This window comes from Mya arenaria, chromosome 8 (assembly GCF_026914265.1).
Source record: "Mya arenaria isolate MELC-2E11 chromosome 8, ASM2691426v1".
NCBI classification, from domain to species: domain Eukaryota; kingdom Metazoa; phylum Mollusca; class Bivalvia; order Myida; family Myidae; genus Mya; species Mya arenaria.
The window spans coordinates 47449384-47460914 of NC_069129.1; the positions used below are offsets into that span (position 1 = coordinate 47449384).

At 33.5% G+C, this 11531-nt stretch overlaps 1 protein-coding gene across 1 annotated transcript; it reads right to left on the reverse strand.

The window, feature by feature from the left end:
* Positions 1–2186: 2186 nt before the first annotated feature.
* On the reverse strand, positions 2187–11038 carry LOC128242320 (uncharacterized). The gene is made up of 5 exons (XM_052959424.1): positions 10916–11038; positions 9493–9747; positions 7908–8060; positions 4241–4473; positions 2187–3020 (listed from the first exon to the last, which is right to left on the reverse strand). The coding sequence occupies exons 1-5, from the start codon at positions 11019–11021 to the stop codon at positions 2322–2324; spliced, it is 1446 nt and encodes a 481-aa protein (XP_052815384.1). The 5' UTR covers positions 11022–11038; the 3' UTR covers positions 2187–2321.
* Between the last annotated feature and the right edge of the window lie 493 nt (positions 11039–11531).

Here is an 11531-nt window from a genome sequence, read left to right on the forward strand (position 1 = left end):
CGCAGCTTCAATGTCCTGGAAGTTTATGGACTAATTTACCGTAAACATATTGTGTATTAACGTTTATTGAAATGTTAAACACATTTCAAGAAATAATCAAGAACTCATAAAATTATCTTTATTTGTCAAACAAGCTCTTGAGTGTTAAAAGATCAACTTTGAATATTGATTTAGATAATAGTTTTGTTCATCCTCACCTGATTTGAATACATACTATTAGTTATTTATCATAGTGTATACTATTAGTTGTTTATCATAGTGTATACTATTAGTTGTTTATCATAGTGTATACTATTAGTTATTTATCATAGTGTATAATATTTGTCATTCTATTTGTTTGGTTACTTTTTATTCATTTGTAGTTAAGAAAATGATGTACTATGTACTTGTCTAAATGAATTATCTGTTCTGTTCTGTCATGTTCATGATGAGTGCTTCTTTTTCATAGGGTTTCAATCTGATTGAGAGGTTTTCTATATTTTTAATAACAGTTTTGTGAGCTGATGATAAGAAGTGACCGTACTTGCTGCACTTAAAGCAACTAATCAAACACAAAGTCGATACTGTGCTCAAATTACGCGCTAATGTACCTTGCTTGTTCCAGGTATTATAAAAAAGACTTGGCTTGCAATGCAAACAAAAGTATTAAAAGTAACCAGGTAATGGAAGTATTTTGACGGATAGTATAGACAAAATGACGTAAGTGAAACATTTTCCAGAACAATATTGGTTACGGTCTCTTGTAACGTCATATCTCGGTTTATTAAGAAAAACCATTAAGTGTCGTTCGTTTTGAATTATTTAGAAATATATGTTTTGGTAAAGTCAATGAAAAACATATATAACGTACGTAATATCTGCTTCAAGAATATGTCTCAATATATTTTAGACTATATGTGATAACCAAAAAAGTATTTTATCTAATTTCAAAATTTATTTCAGCACGAAGGTTCAATGCACGTGTCATGTGATTTTTGTAATTGTACTTGAACTTTGTGTTTTTTGTTGTGCTTCTTAACAACGTCATCTTCATATTATGGGTGATAAACATCTCCTTTTATGTATTTATATTAAACAGTACAAATACCTTGCAATATCATTTCATTATTCATCGCACATAGCATAGTTTCCATACACAATTAAAACCAATACACCCTATATATTCTATTTTAATATTTACAAAAAAAACCGGAATACAATATTTGCTGCTTTGTCTGTGAGATACTCTTGTTTAAATGCCAGTTTTACAGGAGTAAATTCTTTTTTGTTTAACAGTTCTAGTTGCTTCTACTAGGCGACAAAGAATAATTAAACTTGATTTTAAACACTATTTCTAACGAATTGGCTGCTGGTCCCTGTGGTTTTCATTATATTAAATGTCAAAGATATAACTGTTTAAAACACCCACTCGTAGAATTATGTAATCAAAAAGACATACTCGTCAACAACAAGCCTCATTCAACGTGCTTTCTTAAGTGCCTGAACATAACGATTGTAATTATGCAGCAAAACTGCCATATCCGGTGGCAATGTTGGAGACATGTTGAGGAGATTAAATCATAGATTAGAATTTGCTGTCCAACAGTCTCATATCTTTGTCCATATGTCCTGAAGGAATTGTTAAGTAATCGATTCCATCGTATAAACAGTTATTGTCGTCATCCGACGCCCATCATCCTGGCCATTATATATCAAGAAAGATTCCTGAAAACATTTTCCGGAATGTATTATTCTGCTAGCTGATCTCTTAGAAAGTATCTTGTTGATGTGTATAGTTGGTGTCATATTTGAATCGGTACTTTTACTAGGCAAATATGAATATATGTTTATTCTATGCTTTTCTATATGCTTATATAAAACTGATGGCCGAAACGGATGTTGCAGTAACATCAGGTAAAAAAGTAAGTTAACAAATATAAACCATGTATGATGCGATATTTGACACTTGAAACCAAGCCCAGTCATCAAACATAGTTTTTTTTGCTAAACAGGTTTATTTTATTTTCAATTAAAAAAAAGATTCCCCCTCACCTATGAAAAGTCGAACATTAGCCGTTCATTACATACAAAAGAAGGTACATTGTGTAGGCAACATTACTAAATTATATTTTCTCGTATATATTTTCGTATATACATGTAAACGTCAGTCACAAATAATACGAACAATAATGATAACACTTGTTTTCATAGAAACGAAACTGTCTGGAAATCTTACAATTAAAGAACCACCATGAACGATAACGGCAACGGGGCAGCAATAAGTGTGTTGAAATGGACATAATATTGTTGTGATTGTGTTTGTCAAAAGCACTTTGATTTTTCTAAACACCATACGGAGGTGGAGGTGGTTGAATCATCACTAGCATTTCACTACTTGTGTTCAATTCAATTGCTTTAACATCAGATATGTGATCATCAAAAGGACGCACGTATTTTGTTTTCAAAGACTGTCTTGAAAAATCGTGCACTCTTTGAAGTCTGTTCTCATCCTCGTTACCACTATCACTATCCGAGAACACTAAAGAATGTTCGGAGAAATAAAGGCCACTTGAGTGGGGTCTTGTCGCATTTGAATTGCTGTTGAAGTCGACTCGTGTATCACTTTGCGCGGCTCCAGTAAATGTTGTCACTCCACCTCTATTATTTATCATTGAACTTGACGTCCCCGATCCATTTGAGTACGTTTTGACTGTAACAACATGCGTTGGCTTCTTCGATTTAAATTGATCATCCTTTAACATACCGGCTTTGTCAACCGCTAACGTACTGTTGTTTAGAGTTTGTATGAGCTTTTCGCGATCACTTCTACACTGTGAGTCAGATTCCGCTCTTAAAAGGTCTTCATCTTCACCCTCCTCTGTAGACCCGGACAGTTTGTTATTACTTTCATTGAAAGATTGTCGTTTTGAGCCCCTGTCAAAGTTGGTGTTGGGCTTTTTATCGATGTTTGGGACTTCGTTCATTTCAACGTGCGGGCATTCGTGATGTACCATTCCGTTTGCAGGAATTGTGACGTCGTCCTGTAGAAAAATACAACATTTGAATATTTCTTCTACGTAAGAAATTTAAGAATGTACAGTGACAGAAATATATAAGAGGGCATAACAAATAAACATAACTTGAAATACTAGGTTTCATTTCTTAGCACATGATAAATGCTTTATATAACATTGTTTCGCATGAACCATAGCGTTTTAAGAGATGAAAAAATGAAGGGAATGAAAATTAAGCCGATTCTTTTTGGTCAACAAATTAATTCAGCCACTAAATATGATGCATAAGTGCATATATTAAGGTTGTACAGAAAATCCAAGAACTCCTTCGGTGTGAGCCTTCAATTTAAGCACTTCTATGTTAAAAGATCGTTAAAAATATAAAACAACGTGGAAGTGGCATATGTTAACACATTATTTCCAAATCACATCGTTTAAAGAACCTCTTGGCAAATATATCTTAACCCGTTACATTCACATACTAATAGAAATATTAGTTATTAATTTGCCGCATGGGAATATCGATAACATGTATCATAAAGTCATGGCTGACGAATAAACAAACAATTTCACAGCCATCTGTTTGAACGTGATTTATTCTGTAAATACCACGATCGTTTTCACTGAACCCATTAATTATTGAAAACGCTACCTTAAATATGTTTGAGAGCAAATCAATATAGTTTCAAAACATAGGAGTATCCGTATTGAGGTGAATCTATATATATATATCACGTATCAGTATCACACCGTTTCTCAAGGCCACCAAGAAGACATGTACATTTTCAGTTTATGAAACATAGAAAGGAAAATCAAGAAACTGATGTACATCTACGGAACAAAGCTAAGTTTGTTTCAAAACTACCATCACTTGATATTATGTATAGCATCCGGCTCAATTTTTATAAACTGCCTACCCAGCAGGGCAAATAAGCAAAGTGATGAGGAAATAAATGTATGATATACAATACAATTGCGGGTTTCACATATAGAAATAATAAAACAGAAAAGCATCGAAATATACATTTGTAAGTTAAATACTGCGTAGAACGTTTCCATGTTAATGATTTCTTAACGCATATAAATACTGTTTTAACTAGTAAGCTATAGAAATATGTATGTGTATGCTTAATTAAAACTTTGTTATTTTAAAGACATGCTTTTGTGGAAACCTGTCTGCACATTGACGCAAAACATTACGACAATTTTGAACATAATGATTGACAAACTAAGGGAACGAGGGTTACCAAATCATAGTTCTTGTTGCCAGCTCGCTGGAGACACACGGTTGCCATGATGATGACGATGCCGCCACAAAGAAGAGCCAGGATTACAATGCCGCTCATAGCCCAGCTGGATAAGTGTTCAAGGCCCGTGGGACAGTCTGAGTTGTCCCCGCACGGGTTTCGGTCATTGCACACGATGTCATGCGCAATGCACCGCTCGTTGTTGCACTTCCGCTCAGTTGTACGACAGGATCCTGAAATGTTAAAATGAGTCTTTGATTTCCTTAAGTTGAAAGTATATGAATATCTTACAATTGATTGAATGAGAATGGGTCGTAAATTTCCTTAAATAAAGTAAAACAAAAACGAAAAAAAACCTTTAGAATGATTAAATAATGTCGATATGAAACGAAGTTATTCATGACATGTAGATCTGATGATTTTATTTTTCCCTTTTCCCTCTGATAACAATTCTAAACTAACCATGACAGAAAAAAGGCAAGAACTTGATATTGCGTTACAGAATACACATTAAAACCAAATACCCCATTGCACAGCCACAACAGAACGGAATACTAATAAATTAGTATTGTTGCGCGATTTATATACGCTATTTAATTTTATTGAGCAATACATCTTTTTCACATAAAATAATACACATGGATATGTATATAGTACACTTTACTATAGCAATATATGAGTGCGATGTTTGCATAATTGTCCGACAAAGACGAGCACGTACAACACTGAGAAGGAACAGAAAAGGTCTACTAGTAAGCAAAAATGACACTAGCGAAACTTTGAAGGGGAACTATCGATGAAAGAAAAAGTGAAATTATTTTAACAGTTAAAGACACACCATGTTGCAGTTACGTGTGTTATTGTGTTACACATGCTACGTATTTATCAAAAGCAGTGAAAGGAAGTGCTTTATTTTACTTATTATGCTAAGAAAAGTAAATTAATCCACCCAAATGTCTAGGGTCATTCACGCAGAGACTCTTATGAAACAATTCCTAGGCTTAATCGTCCATACCTGTACTCACATAATGAAATAGATATCAAAATCATCCGACATAAACACGAAATAATGAGAAAAGGTGTGCTTTTTAATATCCAATTAGACGTTACTTTTTAATAGCTGACGTCATTCAAAAATTAAAACCTTCTTGCTAAGCAAACCCTAGATAGTTTCAAAGTTTATTTTGAAAATTCGGTTCAAGCATTTTGGTTGATAATTGCTGAAGTAGGAAGAATAATTGCTCTCGGGCAATTATTCTTACAACTTGGGAATTACCAACCAAAGCCATGGTCAACAGTGTATACTTCTCTTAATAATTGTTTAAAAAATCACAAACGCGAGACTGTACATGAGCCTTTTATCAGTTGAAAATGTAACCGACTTAATGTATCAATATTGAACAGACCTACACATTATATGTATATATTTTGATACTAAAACGGTCCATATGAGTCGTATATACTGCGTCTACGTGTCATATGGTAAGTATGTAAACTGAAAAATGTATATATGAAGTTTAATATCTTATTGTTTCATGTATTTTGAATTTCAAGAGAGTAAACAGAGCTCCTTATTCAAGACTTCGTGCCATTTAACATGTTCAATGATGTAACGCAGACTTTCGCAAATCATCCCGTTGAACACAACGAACATCACAAATAAATATCCCAGTAAAATATTTTGGCTGAACTTGGTAAGACAAATTGATATCATAAGTCACAATTTTTTCTCTCTCAAAGCGACATCGTTATAAATTATCGTGACTTTATTACATTGTTAAATCCATATCTGTTCCCAACTGGCAACAGTTAATTTCTATATTCAGATAATTCCAGAATTGTTTTCGATTAGGGATGCAAAGAGTCTCTGTTGCTAAATATATTTCGTCCCTACAGTCACATCACTACACAGACAAAATCACATACTCGTACCAGGATATTTTAATTAATCAGAATATTCATTACTATTGCCATAAATCATATGCTCAGACATCGCTAGATGCCCTCTTTTGCAAATATGAGGCAGGGGGTGAATTGTATATAAAAAAACATGACATTTATAAGAGGGCCCAATTTCGGCGCCATGGTTGCATGTAAATTATCAAGTGTAGGCTTCTAAGCTACATTCCATTTCTGTCAGTATTGCAGAGAGTATTATAATACAAGTGTTTGTTTAAATTGTTTGTTTGTGCTTTAATATTATATGTAAAAAATGAAATAATTATACTCATTTTAGTGTAGTTAAGAGGAGTAGACATGTTGATTTCATTTTATTATTTATATTATCTACAATAAGGAGAACTTAATATTGCTTGTTTGTCTTGAAGATGCAAATAAAAAGTTAATAAGTTATAAGAAAGATTCTTCCAGCATTTGAAGAAAAACATTAATAATATTTTTAAGCGATAGGTAATACAGGACCTCCCAGCCCACGACGTACATGTTTCAAGACAACATAACATTAAACCAGGACTGTTGTGTTGCGTAGGTTTTCCTTTTATGAATTAAAGTATAAAGCCATAGACGATTTTCGTTGATTGGGTAGTATATGCGCATCAAACGTTAAATTATTAAGAAACTAGAATCCTGCAATATTACACCCAAATGCTCCAAACCAATCAACCTACAACGTCTTGTTCAACCCAGAAATATATTACCATTAAAGATTCAACTATTTAACAGCTTTTTTGTCTTCGATGGTTAAAAACATATGTGTACGGATCAGTATATAAGATTGTTCCACACGTATTTTAAATTCCACCTATTGCTGTGGATAGAAATGGATAATGAATAAAACGCTAACAAAAAAGCCCCTTCGTAAAAGTGGCTTCATTCTCGAACACACATAACATGTCAGAACGATACCTGGGGTACGTTCTATCAAGGCATACACCAGCAATGACAACCAAGACAACACATATCGGAGCGCCAAACCGTGTGCGGTTTGGGCAATTTTTCTTTGAGAACTTAAAATAAATGGAATCTTTGTGAATAATCTGATCTTTAACCTCATTTATGGCTGGCATTAAATTTGCTAAGCATGTAGTTTACTGCAACGTTTTCGAGTATTTTATGCATTGTGACATCGGAAATAAATAATATTTATTATGTAAAATAAGAATTTGAGCAGCTGAACTTAACAAATCCCAACATGAAGTGTATTGAAACTTTTATAGTTCTCTACTGTGTGCACAAACGTGGCCGAAGATTTATAACGACAGTATGAACTTGCTATTTGCTAAAGTGTTTGAATAGGGATCGCTAGCGACAATATCTGTTTTTAGATGTTTCCGTTTCTTTGTTTGAAAGATCTGAATAAAACATCACTTGAACATTTGGTCCTCGTTTTCTGTTTAGAAAATCACATTTAAGTATATCGAATATTTACATACAGTGTTAACATAATGTATACATTTGTACTGGCAATGTTCAAGATGCACACTATAAATAGTAGTCTCGATTAAAGGCAGGAAACTGCAACTCTGAATAAAGGGTAAACAATGAATACACCATTGAAAGTCTAAACCTAACCTTATAGTATCGAGTACTTATATCCGCAGAATTGTAATGTTTGTATTCTAACAACAGCAAGGGGTAAGAATTTGTATAAAAGGCAAAGACAAATAAAACAACTCATATCATCGGACAGAATAATAATCACACCAACCGAGCCTGAATGCTGTGAAGACCAGTTTCACGTAGACGCGAATGCCGTAACCTCGGTTACGATAGAATCTTAACGACAATGCGTTTCCGGTGGTAGCGTACACTTTACTGCCTATATCCACTTGCGTCCGGGAACAAATGTAGGGGCGCATGCCTGAAATGAACAATCATCCATGTTTCCAATTTCGCCTCAGTTATGTTATTTCCGGTTTCGTCGTCCCTAATTGCTAGTCAGGGAAACTGAGCGATTTGTCAATATTGTAAATGGCAGGCGTATGACCAATATCAATTAAATACAAAAAGCAGTCTAACACACTATTCCGTTTTTTATCGATGCAAATACAATTATCTTGAAATTTTATTTGATGCGGATAGTGTATACGTTTATTACAACAAAAAGTACAAGAAGAAAGAAGAAGTCGCAACAGGAAGGCTTTGAATTCCTCATTTTAATATCAGTGCATTCACTAATTTGGTTGAAGCCTTTTTTTACATTCCTCGAGTCATGTTAACAACACTGAGTACAGAAAGGTTACTTGCACTTAATCAACAGAAACAAATGACGTTATTAAGGCGTCTCAGAAATTTATATATCCTAATAATATATTTATAATAAGCTGAGTTATTTCGAGCGCCTCGAAATTAAGATATGTTCCATATCTTATCCTTTATTATCTTAAATCTCCCTGGAAGCACTGTGTGGCATTTTATCTAGGCAAAGTGATTTTGAATTAATTCGGAAAGAGTATATTCAAACAAGCGGAGAATATGTATTTTGTATGCCAAAATTAGCAATGTTATTGATATGTTCATCAGAGAAATGAAAATGATCGTTATCTAAACATTATTTTAAAAATACAGGCAGTTAATCTGTTCAACAAATTAAAAAACAACAACAATAATATAGATAAACCTACAGAAAATTACGACAATTACATATTTTGGAACTGAGGCGAAAGCTTTTCATCTATCAAAGTGAAAGTTTTCCAGATACGAGATCATTTTATATTTCGTTTAATGACTTTGTTAAACATGCGCCACTTAAATCAGAAACTGTATAAAAGGAACGTAAAATATAATAAGAACAAGTCTAGTACATAAAAACTTAGCACCGTTATTGACTGATGTTGAATTAAACAATTTAATGTTGTTATACCCAAATGTCAAGTATTCTAGCAATAATATCGGTGAAAATCTAAGCCTGCTGGAAGTGAATAGCCGGTTTGATAGAAACTCATTAAGATTGGAATAAAACAGTAAATTAACCTTACTTTATTACGAATGTTATAGAATGCCTTGGAAATCAGTGCGCAGTTTTGACGTCCATTTACTGCCCTTTTTATGTCGTCTATTAATGAAACATGACCCGTTAATGACGACCAAATGAGATTTTGATTAATTTGGCAGTTAATGGTGTACCTATCGATCTCTAAATCTCTCAGAAAATCAGTTGCAAAACGCAACTTTATGAAGACTGCTCTTTATGCGCTCATTTGAGAATTTTCTGTACTCTACATGTGCCACCAAGAAATGATATATGTAACGTATCTGTGTTTATGTCTCGTGTTTCGGTGACATCTCTTTACCTGCCAAAAATGTTTCGTAATTTCCATTGATGTCACGTGGCTCTATGCACGCGCGGTCCACGCGTTCAGTAAAGTTTGGGGAGCCAAGGAAGAGGTCTGTGAAGTAGAACATGACGTGGCGGCCGTTTTCGGCAGTCACAGTGAAGTCGCAAGACACGCGGGAGTCACTTCCGGTGTTTGTGTTGATGGCTAGCTCCAGCTCTCCTTGTTGGATGCCCTTCGCTTCCATATCAACCTTCTCGTTACACAGCGTGTCTGCAACATGGTAAGAATAAATCCATGACAAAAATGGTTAACTATAGTTCTATACGTGCTTACTAGGAACAACCTAGCAGCAAAAATGTTTAATTAAAAGGCAAATGAGCAAGGACAACATTGTCTAAGATGTCGACAAAACAAGGAATTTACAAGACCCCTTATATATCAAACAATAAGTTGTCATACAAGTGCAATAAGGAAGATGTAGTACATGTACGCTTTCTTTCGTCGCACATTATACTAACACATTTTGTGGAGAAATGCGATGCTTTGTTTTTTTAAACCTGTAAATGGGCTCATTTAAATAATCACTATCTTAAACAAATGTGCACTACCCGTCATGGAGACTTTTTAAACAGAGATAAGCCAACTAGCCAAAATATATGATTTGTATTGCAAAATATATTGAATGCTTTGCATTAAAAATCTTATTTCATGGTACCAACATTTGACTAGTGGAAAGGGACAAGAACAGAAGAATACGTAGCGAATATAAACAATCAAATATAACAAAGTAGCCAATCCATCTACAAGATGAAACGCAATGCCATTAATATAGTTAGCTCTGTATATTAAAAATAGTTTGCATTTATCACCACATGCTTTTTTGGAATTAAAATTGAAATGAAACTCTCAATGATTGTAGCACACTAAGTTATTGACAAATTATAAAATATCATAATAAAACAGTTGGAAGGAAAAAGGAAATTAGAAGAAGAAGTAGAAGAAGAAGAAGAAGAAGAAGAAGAAGAAGAAGAAGAAGAAGAAGAAGAAGAAGAATAAGAAGGAGAAGAAGAAAAAGAAAGGAAATAATAATATATATGTATTTCTTTATTCTTCGAGAGTTGAATTATGTTTTTGTTTCTCTGGTATTACAATCAAGAAAGTTAAAAAATATGTAAAGCTAGTTTATATTGTTTTCAAGTTTTGTCTTGACAATTGTTACAATCGGTTTAATATAATGGTCTCAGCCAAGATGCCTTTTTTATCAAAATAAATATTTAAAACGTAAACTTACATTATTTTTAATTACTCGTTGACGAATGTCTTAAGGGAAAGTGGACGATACAAATACTCGCTCTTTCTCTCTTTGCTCCCTTATAATAACAATGTAAATGTATGATGGCGTATTTAAAGCATTGGAAAACTAGGCAGTGGTACTTACATTTCTTAATTTCAGCGACAGATTGGTCAGAAAACCCAATGAGCAAACCAAGAAGGAAAAAGCTCCAGTTTGTTAATAGTAATCCACAGCTAACTATATAATCCATCTTCTAACACAACTGAGGTATAACGGTAACTTTAAAATATATTAATTAAATTGAAATTCAATTTTAATTGTCATACACTTTAAAACAATAATGTTTTTTTTATAAATTACTTTATCATAAGTTGTATTTGTCTTGTTATTTGAAACAATGCACTTTCAGAAGTTTATCCTAGTATATTCCCACTCCTTGAAGTTGTCTTTTAAACCATTGTCGACCACCACCATGCTCCAAATTGTTGGTACTATTTATTCCAATACCAGCGCTGAGCATGAGAACACTCTGTTTCTCAATACCACAATCCATTGGACAATGGTTGGCATTTCAACTTGTAACAAGGTGGGATTCCAATATCTCTTGAAGCAGCATGCGGTTATGTCATCATCCAATAACTGTTTAACAGATTGTCTTCCAGTGATGATTGAGGTTTTCTTTTTTAGACAACAGTTACTGTTCAATTCATTTAAATTTCTAGTGTTCAATATTTTCCTTTATGTTTTTTACATCTCATGC

Excerpts from the sequence above, each read along its gene's own strand:
- LOC128242320 (XM_052959424.1), bottom strand. The coding sequence starts at position 11,021 with ATGGATTATATAGTTAGCTGTGGATTACTATTAACAAACTGGAGCTTT. Across the intron at positions 9,748-10,915 it reads TGTCGCTGAAATTAAGAAAT|ACACGCTGTGTAACGAGAAG; the intron begins GTAAGTACCACT and ends ACCATGTTGCAG. Across the intron at positions 4,474-7,907 it reads CTTCACAGCATTCAGGCTCG|GATCCTGTCGTACAACTGAG; the intron begins GTTGGTGTGATT and ends TTAACATTTCAG.